This window comes from Lissotriton helveticus, chromosome 9, assembly GCF_964261635.1.
Source record: "Lissotriton helveticus chromosome 9, aLisHel1.1, whole genome shotgun sequence".
NCBI classification, from domain to species: Eukaryota; Metazoa; Chordata; class Amphibia; order Caudata; family Salamandridae; genus Lissotriton; species Lissotriton helveticus.
Window position 1 is genome coordinate 58,880,118 of NC_136070.1, and position 20,879 is coordinate 58,900,996.

The following is a 20,879-nucleotide window of genomic DNA, read 5'->3' on the forward strand; positions in this document are numbered from 1 at the left end:
GGCATGGAAAGTTCTTTCAATCACTAAGCACTAACTTCAGGAGCCTCGTACTTACACATTCCAGAGTCCGGTTCCTAATAAAAGAGAAGCCTTATTGGAAATTGTAGGCGCTACACAATTCAGCAAACTAAGCAAGCCTGACTATGGAATGATGACTTGGTGGGAAGGATTATAAATCGCAGCTCAAGTTCAGGCATCAAATAGGACATTTTATCAGAACAATTCCTGCTGATTTTAAACACGAAAAAGGACCAGGCCCACAAAGGATTTATTGTGTGGGAAGAACAACTGTAAACAAGTGCATCCCTTAAGCAGGGAAAGGCCTGCCTATGGTAGATTAAATGGATTTTACGCACGGGGCTCATTCCGGGGGCGCATCACCCCAGTACAAGTAAAACGCTGTATCCCAAATACTTTACAGACTGGCACCACTGAGGCAATCTCCATAATGAGGCGAGCGATTTCTACCTTGCAGACAGCAAGGGGACTGAAATGTCACAGCATCAAGTATTTGTCTAGTGTTGTGTTTATGAAAGCTAGAACGGGTCGTATGGTGGTGTGTGGGTTTCAGATACCAGGGGGAAAAGCTGAAGAGGGAAACTTCCAAAGAAAAGGAAACCCGCAGGGTGGCACTGCTGGTTTATACTTTGCTCCTTGTATAGACCCTCACTGGAGGAAGGAACTCCAGGTGTCTTGGTGTTGGTGTTGAGGGTGGGGATGGGGATGGGGATGGAGCAGGGAAGTCCAGGTGTCTTGGTGGTGGTGTTGGTTTTGGGGGTGGAGGTGGGGGTGCAGCAGGGAACTCCAGGTGTCTTGGTGTTGGTGTTGAGGGTGGGGATGGGGATGGAGCAGGGAAGTCCAGGTGTCTTGGTGGTGGTGTTGGTTTTGGGGGTGGAGGTGGGGATGCAGCAGGGAACTCCAGGTGTCTTGGTGTTGGTGTTGAGGGTGGGGATGGGGATGGAGCAGGGAAGTCCAGGTGTCTTGGTGGTGGTGTTGGTTTTGGGGGTGGAGGTGGGGATGCAGCAGGGAACTCCAGGTGTCTTGGTGTTGGGGAGTGATTAAGTAGATGTTTTTCAATGGGCAGGTTGCTGTTGGTTTTTACTGAGGCACAACATGCCCCAGTTTGGGGCATAAGTGCCTTTGTGGATGGGGGTTATTTACGTGCAGCCTCCGCCTGCTCTCTCTTTAAAAGTCCGGTGGTTTTGTTTCGAGAAGAGGGCGCTAATGGATCAGTCCTCTGGTTACTACCTCCACGTGCTCCCTTCTGAAGCGCTCCATGTGGACGAGGTGTGGGGAGGACGGGGTTTAAAGTTAATCCCCGGAGGATGCGCTCTTCTCCAGGAGTCAGAGGTCCATAAGCAGGAGGTGGCAGGGCCAGGGTGTAAGTTACCCTTCAGGGGGGGCTCCCGTGCAGGGGAGGGAGGGGAGGGACGTGCTCTTTTGGGAGGGGGCGGCTCTGCGCGCTCCGCTCTAAAGCCTGTGCAGTTGGCGCTGGCGCTGAGGGGGATGTCAGTCTGCAGTGCAGTGCAGTGAGCACACAGAGGCCGGGCTCCCTATATGGCCGTGGATTAGCCGGCTGCTAATATTGCACGGAGCGCAGCGCAGAGCGGAGCCTGGGGCTGCCGGCGGACGAGGCCAGCAGAGCGCGTGCACGGCGGACTCCTCGGGAGCCATGGCCGAAGGAGGCGAGGGGGAGGACGAGATCCAGTTCCTGCGCACCGTGAGTACCGGGGCCGCTGCCTGCCTGCCTGCCCGTCTGCGCAGAGCTCTCCGCGCCGCTGCTGGAGCGAGGGGGAGGGAGGGAGCGCGTCCTTTATTCAGCAGACACCAGAGCCTCCTATGCACGCCTTGAACACAGGGGCTCCCCGCCTGCGCTGCCCACTCTGCTTCATGTTAATACGAGCCTAGGCGTATATGTTTGTGCAATGAAACCCTGCAATGTGTGCGGAGCTGTTCGGGTGGAGGGGCGCTGTGTCCAGCTCCATCCACCGCTCTCTGCCTCATTTGATGGCTCTCGTGAACTTTCCTCCTCCTTTTGCCCCTGGTCTTGCGTGAGTACCTCCGGCAGCGTAACTCGTCCTTTCCGGCACCAGCGACAGACCGAAGCCCCTGTGTGCTCTCAGATCCCTTGTCCGCTCTACACTGACCCTTAACCAGAAGAGTGGCAGCACCTCCCCTGTCTCCTGCATCCTCCGCCTCACCCACTGACACCATTTCTGGAGGCTCGGACCAGCTCAGTCCCGTCCACCCTTTATCACATTCAGTTCCTGATGATGGTGGAAACTCTGAGGAGGAAGCCTGCCCGGGGCACACGTTCAGACGCGCCAGATACACCCGCCCATCTTCCCTTCCCTCTGCCTGTCCCGTGTAGATGGAGAGCAAACACCTGGGTGGGGTTGGGGGGCACCGACTGGATCAGCAGGTGCCTCGTGGGAGCAGAGGTCCGGTGTGCCTCCCTCACTGGCTTCAGTGTCCTGCCTTACATGCCTGGCTTGGCTTCCCTTCCCAGTGCTGAGGTTACAAATTCATTGTGAGCATCCGTGGTGAATCCTCTGCCAGCTCAAGTCACTGCATCGGAGAGTGTACCCCCGAGTTTCTCTATGTGCCTCAGAGCAGGTGCAGACTGGGTGTAATTAGCTTGCCTTGATTCACACCTGTTAGGTCCCCGGAAGCAGTGAATGCATGTGTCCTAGATGTTATGCGACAGGTGAGTGACGTCTCCGAGCCATTTCTAGGTTATGAGCGCATGCACTCTCCCCAGAGGGGAGGACCTGTGAGACTCCTTGTGCCACTGGTCACAGTGCTGCTTTAAAGGGCTCTCTCGGGCTCCTCTTGCACTGTGTGTCCTTCCTGCCCCGGGGAACAGCTGCTCTTCAGTCCTCCGCATTCCAAGGCTGAGATGGGAGTGGTGTGGGGGATGCCTAGCGCTGCTGTGCAGGCGTGCTCTCATGCTCCTCAGAAGCTCATATCCCCTGACTCTTGACTGACCCAATCTGCCATCATGGGCACGTTCACTAGGCCCTTGGTAGCGCTTCCTCCTGACACTGGCACCAACACCACTGCAAGAGTTCTCAAGAGGTCTGGGTATCGGTTCAGACAGTATGCTAAAAGTAGAATCCATGTTGTGGAAACACACCAAACAATAACATAACATCAACTTCTCTGAGTGGACACACCTAACAATAACATAACATCAGCTTCTCTGAGTGGACAACTGAAACCACATGTCTCTTTACCACCAGCAAGCACAGTGCAGTCCAGCGTCTTAAAAAATTAATCATTTTGAAATGTTCTGCAATCATTTTTAATTGGGGTAAAGTAATATGCTAAATACAAGAACTATTCTATCGCATTATATCAGAAACAGGTCTAATTCTGTGTAGAGTTGATTATTAAATATAAAACCGCCGATTTGAGGATATATCTGTCCCTGTTAATTTTTGACCAGTTGGAGTGCCGAACCAGAAGCTTTTACCGCGATACGTGAGGTTGAAGTGCCCGGGTGAGACACAAAATTATACACATGGCTTTCCTTCTAGAACCCCACTGAGGTGTTGGTCAATACCTTCTTAGACCATATGCCCATACTGTGAAGATAATTATTTCTGAGGAAAGGCAAAATATATTTTTTCTCTTCAAATCTGATGGAGCACAATTTTTATCACTAGTATCGCAGGATCATTAAAAAAGTCTTTGCTAACTCATAAAGTGAAGCTGTTAATCACCAGAAGTGTTTGGATCCATGTGCAACCTACTGATGCTTAAAAAACTATTTCCTCATGCTGTGAAAAAATTCCAGTCCACAGCTTCATTAAAAAATTACAGAAAAGTTGAGACCGTATCCCTGAAGAAGGCTTAAAATGCCGAAACGCACGTTGTGTGCTATTCGACCGCCAGCCTCTGAAAATTGATGTTAACATAGGAACTTCCTCTCTTAGTTTTTTATTTGTACAGCACTGTAATGTATTGTTTGTGATATATGCATTATGTGTATATATCATGTACATATGTGATTGTGAATTAAAAATATGAAGTATATGTATCATGAAAAGATTTAAATACCACAAAAAGAAAACCAGCAACAATATAAAGAAGAATAAGAATAAAATACAATTTTGTATCACATTGAACAGAATTGAGTCATATGTACATGTTTATTTAATAATCAACTCTACACAGAATTAGGCCTGTCCTGATATAATGCAATAGAATAGTTCTTGTATTTAGTGAATTACTTTACCCCAATTGTATTTTTCCCTACAAGCTAACAAGACATATTATTTTCAGAAGGGGTCCCCTTTTTACAAAACTGCAATCATTTTTATTCTGACCATTCAGTGCTACAATTTAAAGATTAGATTTTGTGCAAATAAGCGTAATACTCCTTGCACCTGTGATTAAGTGACAACACCAAGATAAACTGTTTTCATGCAGTTAAATAAACTTGGATAAGTTTGCATAGAAGCTTTTGTTAAATTGAATAGCCGCTTTTAATTTTGAATATAATGCAGTGGTTTAATACACTCATTTCAATTTGCCTTTCAAGCTATCAGAAGGCAGATTACTTGAATTATAATCGACTCTAACGTAATATACTTCCTTTTATTGTAACTCAGCAGGTATGAGCCTTAAATATAGTAGTAATTGAATCTCCCTTCATTTCCTCTAAGCTGTGTTGGATAAATGGACTCTGCATGTTTTTGGTTGGCACGTCGGAGGACTATAGGCCATATCAGGTAAAGGGAACCAGTGCTGGGCAATTTGACACTAATGGTTGGCAGTTTTACATGTCTTGAACTGACATTTGCATTAACTGACTAATAAAACAAATTTATTTTTGCACATGTCAGTCGGTGCAAATATCGTTTTTGCACCAGTGCATGCCACTGCAAAATTGCCCAGACGTTGAACAAAATTACATGAAACCAGTGCAAAATTGCCTGGCATCGATGTATTTTTAAAGTCCTCAGGGGCACTTAGATGTGTGAAGGTTAGAGGGACCGGGAAGTGGAAGGCTGGACACCTACTATGTGCACCATGTCTAATTCTTCAGCATAGAAAGGGGGCAGTCAATTATGTAATAATACTTGTGGCTCATTTGTTTGGTAGGAGGCAGATACAGGGTCCACTTCTGAGCCCCTCCCATTTCCTGTGCTAGGCCTCACAGACACCAGCAAGCCAATGCTCAGATTAAAAATTAAACGTGTGCTACTCAAGTTCATTTATTTCTTAATTGAGTAGTTTGTATACTTTACGAGAATGGTAAACCGAGGGGGCAGACTTAAAGCCAGAGTTAGAATGCAGGCCTTTTACAATAAATATCACCTAACATCAAAGATGTGTGGACGCCTTAGACTGAGTGTATTTCCTATAAAGAACAGTTTCTTGGCTGAAGTTGAGGGGAGCTCAAAGTCCAAAGCCAGTAACAGCTTGGCATGCCTTTACAACAGAGTCTAATTGGATGTTAAAACAATAGACACAGGAAGGACTTGTATGTCTTGGTCCCTGGTTCCCTTTCCTTTGTCTTTGGAACTTCAATATTTGGTGTTTTGTTTGTAAAATTTTATTTTGCTCCATATTTATATGCATTTTTCTAAATGCAACATTAATTGTACTTTGACACTGTCGAAATAGTTAATGGTGCCCCTTGATAAGTGTGCTGGTTTTTAATAGTGCACGGTTTCCCTGTATTGTACCTTGATCTGTAATGCAGAGATCAGAAGGCTCCACTGGTTGCCAGTGTGAAAACGGGTGCAGTTTAAGGCTCTTTGCACAGTACATAAGGCACTTTATAGAACTGGGCCCAACCATCTCAAAATGCAATTCCAATGGTACACACCAACTAGATGTTTACGCTCTTCAGTTGCTAAACTGGTGGCGGTACCTTTTGCTAAAAAAGCCAACTGGGAGGGAAGAAGCTTTGTGGTTGGGGCAGCCAAGGCATTAAATGGCCTACCAATGCATCTTAGAGCCTTGCCAAGCTTACTGCCCTTTAGAAAGGCTTTGAAGACTTGGCTCTTTACTGGCTAAACTCAGGCTTTGGTTTAACACCCCTTTCTTGCTTTAGGACCCAGGTAGGACTTCATGTAGCGCCAGGACACCTTCGGGTAGCAGTTCGCGTTTTAGAAATGTCAATAACATTTACATTAACATATGACATTTGTCTGTGTTGTCATTTTATGTGTTATTGTTCAAGGTTAAGCTCGTATGTTATTTTGGTGAGTAAAAGTGGAGGCTTTGCTTTGATCTGTATGTTGTTTTGTAGCAGAACAGATTTTGCCCCGCTTTACATCTTCATTTGAAATGGTCCAATATCTGCTTCACGTAGTTGGACTTAATATCACAGAGTTTTTCTATTGACTAACATCTCAGGAAGTAACAGATAACGTTGCTCTGATGACAGTACAAGCAGCGAGATCATTTGACACTCGGCCCTGATACCACTAGAGGAAATGAAATCATGTCAAATTTTGAAAAATATCTAGTGAGTTCCTGTTCAATAAAGGTACATTTCTTACTGAAGTGACAAACCAAGATAATTGGTAAGGATTTCTCTGAGAGGACGGATTTGTGTTATGATCGTGCACTTTTGCATGTGACACTAGTTAATTTACTTACGTGCCTCATCCTCATGTAAAATAGTGCTAAAATGTGGAAATAAGAAGCAGTATGAATAAATATTTTCGTGGAGAATGGTAAAACAGACTATCAATGACAGATAATTTTGTGCACATGCATCATTCCAACACTACATGTACTTAAATTGAATGCAGGTTAGCTAACATAACTTCACTGTCACAGAATCAAAACTGCAAGTTGAAACACGAATTGGCAAACCCAGTAGGTCTAGCTTTACTTTGCTAAAACATGTAACCACAGGAATTCTTTAATGTTGTTTTTATGCTTTACAAGTCCTAATGCTGTTTATCACATTAAAGTCTGCGCTGTTTGATTTGCCAGTGCTTCGAAAAAAGTATCAAAAGAGGATTGATGTTGCTGTAAGTTGGAGGAGATAAAGAATTGAATGAGGCAAACAGCTTAATGTTTGAGTGTACTTCTCAGATGTAAAATAGTCCCTCGTGCATTCCAATAGAACCACTTTCTGGAAGGTGAAATTATACACCAAATAGTCAATAGAATAAGCTCAGAGACTTATATTCCTTGTGATGAAGCCAACGCCGACTGTATGCATATTAAAAAGAATTGGTAACAATATACCTTGTAGACAGCTTTGTTGTCAAGCCAGACATAAATACGCAGACATTTTAAAGTGATGATGTGTGAGATGATGCATCAGCAGGAACATACTTACAGTATACTCTGTCACACCAAATAAGAACTCTGCTCTGCACAACATGCTGAATTGACTGATGTGGTTTTCAATGTGAGTATAAAAAAGAAAACCCAAATCAAATACTATATATTCCTACATAACTTGGATTTTTCCTAAAGTGCATTGAATATATAGTAGAAGAAGGAGGCCACGACTAATGAGAAGTGCTGCCTGGTGCCCTTTTTCAGTTCTTTTTTTACTTCGTATGTTATTTATTGGTGTCTATGGCTGCTTCCACTGGGTCTCCTCTCAACTGCCCAGTCTTGTCCTTCAAAGGTAGCTTCTCTAGAAGCATATATCACCATAGATGTCAAGGGATCTTTGAGTACTGTATCTTCAAATCGCTGTAGCAAAGTTAAAACACTTTCCTTTGAGGTTTTATTGTTGTGAAGGTGTTCCCGATCCCGTACAATTGTGCATTTGTAATGAAGGTGTTCCCGATCCCACACAATTGTACATTTGTCATGAAGGTGTTCCTGATCCCATACAATTGTGCTTATGTACAAACAATAGGAGCCAATAAGGGTGTTACCATTCATAGCGTGTTTCTCCTAGAGCTTTCTCAAGGCTGTATCAATGGTTAAAATTGTCCCAGGTGTAACGCGAGGCATCTCTTTGGACTGTCCTGCAGTCTGCATGGGGTCTGTGACTCTTGCTGTTTGTTACTGTCCATCCTACATCGGGTGAAACAAAGTGACCGGCCCATCAGAATTATTAGTTATGGTGCGACATTGCATGTTGAGCTGTTTTCCCCAGAGAGTTCAGCTGCACCAGGAAGAAGTTGCCTCAGTGCAAAAGGAATCTTCTTGGTAAGTCCGATTGCAACAACGTATTCCCCAAGATCTCATAATGCCGGTTATTCATTCTCTCCTTATAATTACTGGCGCCTCCGGTATTGCTAATGCCAAAGGGTTGGGAAATAATAACTAATTGTACACTCTATAGGTACCAACTGACAGTGTAGTTGTATGTTGATGTGCGTCAGTGGTTTGTTTGCCTTTTGTTGTATGGGCATGCAAAACAGTGCAAAGCTTGCCCTTTGTTGTGTAGTGGAGCGTAAGAGTGCACCGTTTGCCCTGTGTTTTATTTTAATGTGTAACAGTGCAAGTTTGATGCTGCTTTGTGTGTTATTTGCAATAATACAAAGCTTGCCATTTCAAGTACTGTGATTTTTGATGTCGCATCCGTACAAGTAACAGTATGAATTTGGCTTTGCATGATTTTTGGATTTGTAGCAAATCCATGGCTGGTATGTTTTGTAATTTAGGGCCTTTTTTGGAGTTTGACTCCATCTTCTACTCTATTTCCAAAGGTGTATGCACCGTTCCCTCTCTGAAGCTTGTTCCTCCAGTTGCACTTTTAAAAGCTTAAACCTAAGTCAATGCAAAAGAGATTTAGGAAAGGTTGAGTTGACATAGTTCGACCAGATGGCCACGTCCAACATTGCTGTTGATTATCAGTTTACTACATTTGTGCCCCACTGAATTAGTGTTTGTACCGCTTTACAAATTCACCTACTAATCATTCCAACCCACCACTATGTTATGCCTGGGAAAGTAAGCTCTATTGGCCTGAAAAACCTAGCGTTCTCGAGCCTTTCTAAGTGGTTTGCCATAAAAGACAATCAATGTGAAATAAAAATTCCCTTGGAGCCAATATCACTTACAATCACCATTAATCTTCCGCACTGAACATTCCATCCATACCCAGTGCAAAAATAGGAGAACCCCACAGGTATAAGTACAAGCACATAAGTGCAATCAATACTCCCAATTATTTATAAATAATATCTAGTTTTATTTATCAATTAATATCAAAGTAAAAAACACGACATTAACAATGTCTTCATTAAAAATTATTCTCATTCATATATTATTAACCGAGTGGGGCCCATCGAGGTCAAGTGTTGCCAGCTTGCGGCTGCGACGGAAAGTCTCCGCAAGATCTGGCGCACTTTTTAGTTATTTGTTCTTATTACACAGTACCCCGGAGGCTATACTTAAAACCACGCCTCAAAGAACTGAAATTTGCACAGATTAAACCAGCACTTTATTACCTTCAACTCCTGAACTGTGACTGCACCTTATTTGTATGCAGTTTTTTGAAATTAGCAATTACATTCAGGAAAAGTATGGAGGGATGACTATGATGCTGTTGTTAGGTATATTTTTAACTTTTTATTTTTGCTATAACTATTTATATTTTTAAAGTGTTATTCTGCCTGTTACTCTTGTTTTACATTGTTCATGTAACCTCCCGTTTCACAAATGAAATGGATGACTTGTTTTTAATTGTATGCTTATGAATTGTGCTTTTATGATTGTAATGTTAACAATCGAATAAAGTTATTTGAACTTGAACTGTCTTGTATTCAAAATCTGTAAATAGTTCGAGAATGAGAGGACGATGATGGGAACCAGAAAAAGGGTTGCTTATCATCCTTTTAAAGGCGGTAGAATCAGCTGCATTTGGAAATTATGTCACTGAGGTAGATAGCATATGCAGGAAAGAGGAAGAAACCCTAGAGGCAGGGCTGTAGGCAGAGTAGTTGAGGAGCATCAGAAGATAGAAACAGAGCAGTGAGGGGGTAGGATGAATACATTCAGTGCTGTGGGTGGTGGCTAGAGAGGCAGGTGGTGTTTGCATGGTGCGATGATTAACTGTGTTAGACTCTGCAAAGATGAAGAAAAGATTAAGGATTGAAGATGGGTGATTGTGAACTACTACTCACTGCCGTCACCTTTTCAAGATAGCTCATTCCACACCAGGTCCCACTTTAGTTCTAGCAGCGGCACTAGAGTGGATAGAGGAGAAAAAGAGCTAATCAGTCATTTCTAAATAACTGTTTCCTCTCTTTAATCATTTGAATGTATTTTTTTATCAAAAATGACATGTTTGTCTACGCTAGCAAAATCTATCTCAATTACTGAGATATAGGTTTTAACCATTGATACAAACTGGAGGAAAAGGTTTCCTACGACTGCCCCATAATACCTGTACTGCTTAAGTAGCCGCTGCTCAAGAACTTCCATAAACCATACTCCATTCCTTTCTAAAGGGAAGTTATTCAGCCGAAGGAGCCACAGCAGAAATGTGTGTTCTCTGTTACATGCCACACCTCTCTGCCTTGGATGGTGAGGATACTATTAATACTAATATTTTATTATTACTACGCCTACTCTTATCACTGCTACCATAACTACTACTGCAACTACCTCAGCTACTACTGACCACCACAAATACTACTACTACTACTCTGACAACTACTAGTACTACAGCGGTGGCTCCTCCGCCATGGCGGAGGAGCGTCTGCCCCCCCACCGCCAGCTGCCTCAAAACTTGGAAAATAAAACGATAATAAAACAGGTTTATTATTGTTTTTATTTTTCAAGTTCTAAGGGCCGAGTTTTGGGGTGAGGCCATCGCGAGGGCAGTCAAGGAGGGGGAGTAGCGGGCACTGCTGTCAGTGCGCATGTGGATTTGGTAGGCCGTGTTAGGACGGCCAAACTGGCATGCGCACTGAGATGTCTCCAACCCGAGAGCAGCATCTGGATTGTAATCGCAGGGAAGTCTGGGAACCTGTGCTACAGTGGAGCCAGAGAGGAGCAGAAGAGTGGCGGATGGCAGGTAAGTAGCGTGGTTAATCCCACTTTCTCTCCTTACAGGTGGTCCCCTCCCTGTATCAGACTCCTGGAGAGTAAGGAGTACTTGTTTCACAAACAAGGAAGAGGTGGTGCGAGATGACAGACATGGCACTTGTTTCCAGTAGATTACTTGCTTATTAGAAAACCGGGACTGGACTTTATGAGGTTCATAATGGCACAACATTGCAAAGGCAGCCTATGACTCACTATCAAGAGAAGAACCAGAAGACAGTGAATATGGAGAAATGGAAGAATATCTAACTATGATTTCGAAATTGTGATTTGGCTTACCCGGTGTAAGAGGAGGTGTCACTGTAACTAGCCCCCAAGTAAACCTGTGAACTCGCCAGAGAACAGAAGGCGAATTGCACACCTCTATACTGCCAGATAGAATCATAGTCCCCAAACTAAAAGGGGGAAATCCAAAGCCAAGTCCCAAATACAAGTTCTTAGTCACCAAAGCCTAATCACAGGTGAAATCAGGAGCCAGTGCAAAAACTATAGCCTAGTCGAATACCAAAGTCAGTCCAAGACAAAAGCAAGGATCAGCACAGAGACTAAAGAGGAGGGAAATCAAGGGAACCGATTGACATAAAAACAGGAAAGGTGAGGAAATGAAATTACGGGTACCAAAAGGATTGGCAAGCAGAAGAGTTGAAACTACCGATGTCGCCAAATACAATCTTCAGCATCCACTAGCAGTTTATACGGCTCAGTCCTCTGTGACCTGGAAGTTCACTATCGGTTCTTGGGTGTCTGGGGCAGCAAGTTTTAGATGCTACCCCAGAAGCTAATATCCTTATTTACTGTACTTTCCACTGCCCTGTTTTCCATTTCCTCTTTGTGGTACGCTTCATGACTCTCTTATGTGGTATTTTATCCTTAAACTTGACACTACTACCATCACAGCTTCTACTATTGCTATTAGTACTGCTAATAATAATTGTAGAAAAGGACCTTGCTAATCCCTCGCCTGCTAAGGTCAGTCTCCCTGGCACTATCAGACTCTGGTAGGAATGTGATATCCAAATAGATCTCTGTGTCCTCCCTCTGCTGGCACTGTGGACAGTGCCTTTAGGCTGGTGTTCTGACACCTTTCTCTGACATGAAGAGCCCATAGATAGCTCTATTGCTCTCACGCAAAGGAACAATGACATGGATGGGGGTGATTGGAGTTTGGATCAAGTTCACAATGTGTATAAGGCGTCCTGGCTGGCGAGCTCTATCAGGACACCCCAAGCAAGTTACTCCGGACAAGAGGGGTAGCTGTCCGGTTAGTCATTCAGACAATCGGTAGACTGTGGTACACATGCGCAAATATGAGAACTCTGTTTCGAGAGATTTTGTATTCTTTCACTGTCCTTATCTGAAAAATATAATTTTAGTCAGGGCAAAAATTGACATTTTGTTGGAAAATGATGAAACTTAGTCAAAAGTATCGAGAGCTTTCAGACATGACCCATATAAAGTTAGCCTGTCTGTTTTGTCTCAGAAATTAGTTCTATGTTTGGTTTTAAACAGATTTTAAGGTGACAACTTTTATGTTTAACTCAATGCATTTAATATGCAAGTACTAGTTCAGAATGGCATAGCCCTGGCGACTGAATTGCAATTGTTTTTAGTACAGGTGTGCCTGGATATCTAGTTTGCATATTAGAAAAGGTTTAATGTGACTTTCATAGGATGTTGAGTTTTTGCCTGAGCTTCCCCAGCTGTACCTGGAAATAGACCTAGAGTCGCCTAATCCGTTTTATGCTGAGGAGTTTGTCTGAATAGGTTCGATTGGCCTGGTATTTCAGTCCAGATGTCACAGGTACATTGATGAAACATCTTTACTTTATTGTCTTCAGGTATCTGACTTTTTAGCTGATGCTCCATTGTGATAGTAATGCAAAGAATGCCTCTCTCGAGGAATAGCACGTACTCCTAGACATGTTATTATAGGTTCCAAAAAATAGGTGTGCTCGTCATACGAGAATATGACATCGCAAAGCCACTAGAGATGCAAAATACAGCTCGAAAAGTGGCAAATTTGAGAGTACCATGATTTGGTGGTGTTTCATGTTCAGTAAGCTGCCAATCGCGTCCATAGGGCGTGCATCCAAATGAGGGTGACCTACACCAATAGCATGTCTAAAGTGACTTTTATACATATGTGCAGAATTGGGAACACATATATCATGCTTTCAAAAAGTCCTTTCGGAAGACTTTCAAGCTTGAAACGACCCTTGTGGCCTTAAAATGCATACCAGGTGACTGTTGGTAAAAAATAAAGTTGTGTTGTAAATTTCATAAAGCGCACCACAAAACATTCCATGGGGGAGCCTTGCGCACTCCATAAGAACTGTTAGTATTGCAACAAGTGTATTGTCAATTACACAAAGTAAAATTGCTTGTTTTACAGCAAGGTTCGCACTACACAAAACCATACATAAAACAAATGAAGCTTTTAAGGGGAAAACTGATTCCCGATGGTTTACGTCTCTGGTTTAATTAATTTAATAAAGTCTACAATGAAATCTCTCTTAAGACACGTGTACTTCAATAACATTTGGCAGTTCTCTACTATTAACTTCCCGGGTGTAATTGAGTGCAATAAATAGGACGTTTTACTACTACCCACACCAGTGACGCTCGTTATAGTGACAAGTACTAATGAAAGGCTCTGCTAGCCCAGCTAGGATTCGAAACAGTAAGCTGCACATTACAGAGGTGTATTCTATAGTAGATGCTATGCACTACTGGGTTACCCTACTAACATGCGAAGTATCATGTTGTCCCTTCGTATTTTAAAAGACAAGGGGATAGATTCAGGAACAGGCACACTCATATATGAAGTGTGCATTATGTATATTGTACTTATTATCGGTGAGGCCTACCTTCTACTGGATGGCCAGGTTGGAAGCATAAGTGCTGTGCAGCCTCAAACTGCCCCACCCTCCCTAAATATTAATTCAGCTTAGATTTGCCTACTGCTTTATTTATTTATTGACTTTCACGAGGCCCCTGGCCCTTAATCCAAAAGGTACGGTTACTGCACTGTACTGAATGGCCCATGTCTATCCATTGATAATAAAACTTTAGTAGGAATTCCTAAACACAGTATTGTTTGTCTAAAAAGGGCAAAAGTAGGCATCGGCCTTTCACTACTGCCACAAATGGCTCACAAAACGCACCCTATTTCTTCAAGTGGGCTCCAATTTGGCCTTTTTTTTAGGGACTACGAGTGCCTAAAAGTCCTGGGGCTCCAGAAATCCCTGGACTTTAGCATGCACTAGCCTACCCCGATCCCTTTGCAAGGAAGGAGTGCCAACGATATCTAGAGAGTGTTAGTTTCCCCCTAAATTGAAATCAGTTCTGTAGTTACAAACCCATGAATGACCCAATGTTGGACAGGGAAAAGACAGACTACCTGATATTTTTTAGGTTTCCCCTATAGATAACTTTAGCTGTCTGTTGGAGGCTTAATGATTCCGATACATAACATCTACTAAGAGTCGGCTTTGGACCATGCCTCTTGATCATGATTGCAAGACTTTATTGTTTAACTAAGGTCTCTGACCTTAACTCAATTGCTTTTCTCCTTAGTCATGTGTTTGGCTCGCCCAGCAGCATTTCTGTCTTAGAATATTCTGATTAGATCCGTTTTATTCTTCCGCTGCTGAATTGAGGGGATTCTTTTTTCTTTCCCTTTCACCACTCCATGGGAATGCATGTCTTTTCTGGATATCCCAGAAATGTTTATCCTCACTGCTATTTCTTTTTGCTACCCCATACCCCAGTTGTTCTAATTTTACTCTTACTTTTTTCTTTTTTGCTTTTTAGGTCGAGCCTGTCAATGCGCTTGCGCATTGAGCTTGCGAGAGATATTGGGGCTTAACCAGAGCTTAACCATCGGGCGATTTGATGCTGTGCCCGTGAAAAGCAAGGCTCAATGCGCAAGCGCATTGACCTAAAAAGCGCGTGCACATCAAAGCCACCAGCCTCCCTCCCACAGGCATTCCCCAGCGTGCGCTGTGCCTCAGGCATTTCTCCTCCGCTAATTTATTCACTGCCCACGGCTTTCACTTTGACGGCCGCCAGGCCGTCTCTCGCCTCACGCTTATCACCCCCCCTTCTCTCTAGTTTTAGTTAAATGCATTTGTTCAATATACTGCCGGTTGTAATGCCGCATATGTGTGTGTCTGTCTCTGCTTCAGGGGTGCCAGGCAAGTAGTAAAAGTAGGCCAGGCTTGCCACCTGGCCAGTTTTCTACCGGCATCACCCGTATTTCAATGACCCGGCCGTGCAAAATCCTTCAAAGCCGTTATTTTTAGACCCTAAATGTACAGGCTTCAAACAGGAACTATAAATAAAATCACTTTTTTTTCGATTTAGTGCATTAATGGTCTCTGACTACCAAAGGCAGGAAAGTCATGTTTCAAATATATACGATTTTTGCTCCGAGTGTATTTAGTGTCATGTCTGGGGCTTTGCAGACTCTTAAATCAACAATGAATGGCCGGTATGTTTTTTTATCTAGGGAAGGTGTAACCCAATGTGACATAGATATCGAGGGGATGATTGCATTTATTATAACACAGGTAAAACTCCTATTCAACGTGATATGGAATCTTCTTGTAACGCCACATACAATGAAACGTGTCTAGTGTGCCAGAAAGGACTAGTTAGCAAACGTATGTTATATCTTGTTTGGTTAAATCTCTATTTAGTCCCATCACCAATTTTCACTTTTTGGGAGATTTCGTAGGTCCCTCTGGTATAGCTGTTATATTGAAAGCCCAAAATTGCATCAACGTGGTGTGATTAACAAATGAATTCCAGTTATTCTGCTGAGAAGCTGTGTATTTTAAAAATGTCTAACATAGACCTTGATTTCAAAATGGTTGTCATGGTTCTTTGCTACCTGTCCCTTGCATGTAGTCAACTTTATGTCCTTTCCACACTATGCATTTAGCATAAAATAGGTATTTTGTAAACAATGTTTTGAACATGATGCCATTCTCTCATGTACATGATGCTTCAGTCTCAGGCTCTGTTTTTATGTTGTGTTAGCATATTAAGTGTTTCCCGCAGGTTTTCCCCGAGGTCTCACCTCTGGAGACCACAATGTGATTCTTATGAGAACTCAGCCTTGGTTTGTAGCAGTGTTGAAATAACCAAAGGCTATCAGGAAAACCAGGGATGAGATCTAAATTGTATGAATCTGTGGAATAGTGCTGACGTGATTTTACAGTGTATCGTTCGGTCCTTCTTTAACATGATTAAGTTGGATTTACAGACCTTTGCACATTCACACCAAATGTAACAAGCATTGGCCTAGCATCACTAGTTGACCTCGCGCACTGTGCCCCTCGGGACTGTGCTGGTTGTCCTGTCTCACTATCTTTCAACGCCCATTGGTCAATTATCCATGAGCCCTAACAAAGTTCCCTTTTGGCTCAATTGCGAACGAAATGTGTTGGCTGTGTGCCGGTTTTTAAGATTGACTGAATAAAAAGAAGCACTTTTTTGGATTTACTGTTTGCTAGTCTTTCTACGAGTGCACCTTCTATCTTTTCGTGAAAATTTTGACCTAACTCGTACCTTTGGACAACGGGTGCAGGAAGTGTGTTGCACCAATTTCTTGTTATTAATGGTACATGTTGATTGGTTGAGCTGGACCTTGTTCAAATATGTTCTCTCAATGTTTCAAGCTTTATTCCAAATGTCACAAAAAGATGTTAATATTTCACTTCTGTTCTTGGATTTTCGTCACAATAAAATACACTGAACATAATCTTCACAAAAGTTATTTACAAAAGTTTAAGCTATTGACATTATAAATTACAATCACTTTTATTTAAGTATTAATTATTTAAAAAAATTAAAAACCATTGTTATTTGTAATATCAATACATCTAAGTCATGTAAATACAAAACATGTTGCATTACAAATGCTATAGGTGTCACATTTGCGAAAGTTATAACTATTGGCATTGTAAATGACAAAGCTATTAATTTAGCTATTTTCAAAAAAAGAACATCATTAAAAAATTGTCATTTACAATAGCTCAAACTTTCCTAATGCGAGACCTATTGCATTGCAAATGCTTGTTACCCCTGTTGGTTTTTTCATACACCCCCCTCTTTATTTTGTACTCCTGTTCCACTCATCCCTTGCTCATCTGTTGTTCCCAGGTCAAGCTCCCCATTTTTATTATTTCAGTTTTTATATCTATTTTTTGATAATTGCTAAGTGCAATTGGGCCGCTCACTGCCATTTTCGCTCTCCTTGGCACTTTCATCTTTTCTTTTAATTTGTCATTCTCAATGGTAGTCATGGGAATGATAGTTTAATAATGCATTTGCATCAATTGCCGGGAATGGCTTTATGCACCAACATGCATGTGCAGGTGTACACACACATCGGCTGTCATCATGAATTGGCTTTTCTTCAATAGAAACCCATTCCAAGTTGGAATGCGCATGTATAGTGATGCATGCATGTACATACCTTGTACATACGTCCTGATACACAGGCAGACATTTTGGCATTACCTAATGGCAGTGCAAACAAGCACTGACAATGCTAGTAGTTCGGCCTTTAATAGCCAAGACCTATTGGCTTTGCCAAAGCTTTTTTCCCCTGACGTCACGTTATACGAATCAGTGACTGCCATGGTGTGAGCTATGTGCGCTATATTTTATTTTTCCACCTTATCCAAAGATTAAGCAAACTCTTAGGCTTCATGGAAAAGTCTATTTTTATCGTATTTATTTTAAACAGAGGAAATCCCAGAAGGTGGTCATCAAAGCATTGTTTAACTGATTCATGATATCAAAATAATCAACTATGGAGAATAAAAAAAGGGAAATACAGCAATTGCAAAATTAGTATATTTAACAAAAATGCAGTTTTAAAAGAGCGAGCTTCATTTTTTCGGAACTGCAGCAAAGAGAGTCTGTCGAATCCTGTTTATGCATGAATTCCAGAGATGAGGGACTGCAGCGATGCATGCCCGGCAGTATTTTGCGTCTCCTTGAATTTATCAATCTCGAGAACAGCGGCTCGTTGCTGCCAGCGATTAGAAGACACAGTTAGCATTCGTGGAATCGAAGACACAGTTAGCATGACTCTGCTTTAATCTGGCCGCGTAGTATTGATCTGATATTTCTGTGTTATCCAGAAGTACTCCGATAGGCATGGTGCAGATGTGGGCAGTAAAAACGAGCATTTAGAACTCAAGTAGACATGATTTTTCTTGATACAATTATTTAATGAATGTGATTTGTATCGTGCATAGAACAACCAGACGTACAGGCAGGTTGTCACCTCCTTGGCTTGTTTTGTGTACTTAGAGCAGCCAGTTTGTATTTTATGGGAAGAGCAGGTAGACTGGGTGCACGCCCTTCAGTCTTCGGATCATGCGATTACACAGACTGTACACTGCCAGTGTTCCTGTCATGTCAGACTCTATATTTGTATCATGTTTTTATTGATGCCACTCAGACTGTAAACCTACCGGGAGTTGTAACGTGTTAAGTGAAGCCAGCCGCATAAACCAGGCTATAATCTCGCCAGTTCATGTATCATGTGTTCTGTCCAGACAGAACCTCAGGCAGATGGTAAACCTGCCAGTATCCGAGTCATGTGCTTGAGGCAGTGCTTGAGGAAGCAAGAAACACAGGCAGAAAGGAGGCCTATTGGTGTGTGCATCCTGTGTTTAGGCAGGGCATCCGAAAACACAGGCACACAATAAGCTGACCAATAATTGTATCGTGTTTAGGGCAGCCAGAAACACAGGTAGATAGTAAACCCACGTGTGAGTTTGGGGCAGCTAAAAACACAGGCCGCAGTGAACCAGCTAGTAGTTGTACCATGTGCTTGGGGCAGCCAGAGAGACAGGCAGTTAGGAAACCCACATGTAAGCTTAGGACAACTAGGGACACAGACCATAGTAAACCAGCCACTACTCAATCAATCTGTACTTTTAGAGCACGGCTTACCATCCGTGAGGGTATCCAGGCATGGGTTGCTGGGTTTAGTCGAAAATCCAGGTCTTGAGTCTCTTCCTGAAGTCTGTCAGCGAGGGTGATGTTTGGAGGTCGAGCGGGAGGGTGTTCCCGGACTTGCCGGCAAGGTGGGAGAAGGAGCCCCCCCCTCCCCCGCTGTGGCCATAGCAGATGTGTGATGTCTCTGCGAGGGCGAGGGAGGCGGAGCGGAAGGTTTCTGGATGGTTGGAGAAAGTTTATGTATGCTGGTCCGTGGCTGTGGAGGGCTTTTTAAGAGTGTGTGAGTAGTTTGAATTGGCATCTTTTCTGGATGGGGAGTCAGTGGAGGTTCCTCAGGTGTTGGCTGATGTTGGTCCGTTTGTGCAGGGTGAGGATCAATCTGGCCGCTGCGTTCTGTATCGTCTGGAGCCTTATCATGAGTTTGGTGGTGGTTTCTGTGTACAGTACATTGCCATATTCCAGACGGCTGGTGATTAGGGCTTGTGTGACTGTTTTTCTCATGCCTATGGAGAGCCATTTGAAGATTCTTTGGAGCATGCGCAGAGTGTAGAGTAGACTGTGTTGATCTGCCATTTCATGGTGAGCTTCCTGTCCAGGATGATGCAGAGGTTGCGGGTGTGGTTTTTAGGGGTGAGGTGAGTCTGAGTTCAGCGTGCCACTAGGTGTCATTCCAGAGGGGGGCGTGGTTGCCAAAAATCAGCACTTCAGTCTTGTCCGTGTTAAGCTACAGACAGTTGTCCTTCATCCAGGCTGCAACATTCTTCATGCAGTTGTGGAATGTTGGTCTCAGTGGTGGTGGGGTCGGCTGAGAGCAAGAGGATGAGCTGGGTGTCGTCAGCGAAGGATATGATGTGATTATCATGTGTTCTGACGATGTTGAAGGAAGAACCTTGAGGGACGCCGCTGATGCTGCTCATGGGTTCTGAGGTGAAGGGAGGTAGGCAGATTCTCTGCGTATGTCCCGTGAGGAATGATTCAATCCACCTGAGTGTGTCTCCCTTAATCCCGATCTGGGGCAGTCTCTTTATGAGTGTCGAGTAGGATCAGGGCAGCTGATTCTCCTCTGTCGAGAAAGGTGAGGATGTCATTCGTGGCGGTAATCAGGGCGGACTTGGTGCGGTGGTTAGCGTGAAAACTGGATTGGGAAATGTCTAGGAGGTTATTTGTCTCCAGATGTTCAGTGAGCTGTCGGTTAATGGCCTTCTCCAGGACTTTGGTGGGAAACGGGACCAGTGAGATGAGGCAGTAATTCTGGAGTTTGATGGGGTCTGCAGAGGGCTTCTTGAGGAGAGGTCTGACTTCTGCATGTTTCCATGCGTCGGGAAAGGTGGCTATGGCGATGGATGCCATTGGGGATGGTGGTGAGTTGGTGGCTGATCTCGTTGCTCCCTAGGTTGAAGAGGCGGTGAGGGTAGGGGTCGGTAGGTGCTCCAGAGAAGATGGAGTTCATGATGGCTGTGGGTGTGGTGAGCTGTTCCCATGTGGTAAAATGTTGGTGGGGGCAGGTTTCCATTTGAGTGAGAAAGCTGAGGAGGTCGGTTGGGCCTCAAAGTTCCTGTAGATGGTGGATTATCTTGTTGTGGAAGTGATTCGTTAGAGTGTTGCAGAGTTCCTGTGAGGGAGGGATCATGTTCTCGGTGGCTGATGGGGAGGAGAACTCTATGACAATAGAGGAGAGTTTCTTTGTGTGGTTGGTGTCAGCCTAGGTGCGGTTTGCAAGAGCTTCCTTTTTCGTGTCTTTGAGTGATTGGTGGTACTTGTTGAGGCCTGACATAAAGTTAGCTTAGTCTGTATCGTCTCTGCTGGTGCGCCATCTTCTCTCCAGTTGTTTGAAGCTGCATTTCATTGTGCTGAGTTCTGGTGTGTACCAGCTGGCTTGTTTAGTGGTCTGTGGGTTTTGGCGCGTT

The 20,879-nt window shown here is 43.5% G+C and overlaps 1 protein-coding gene across 1 annotated transcript in view; it reads left to right on the forward strand.

Annotated features, from left to right (window-relative positions):
* Positions 1-1,672: 1,672 nt before the first annotated feature.
* The window catches only part of RYR3 (ryanodine receptor 3), a 1,933,484-nt gene continuing 1,914,277 nt past the window's right edge, over positions 1,673-20,879 (forward strand). The window contains exon 1 of the mRNA XM_078661960.1: positions 1,673-1,720. Within this exon, the coding sequence (XP_078518086.1) occupies positions 1,673-1,720 (48 nt within the window). The remainder of the gene's footprint in view (positions 1,721-20,879) is intronic.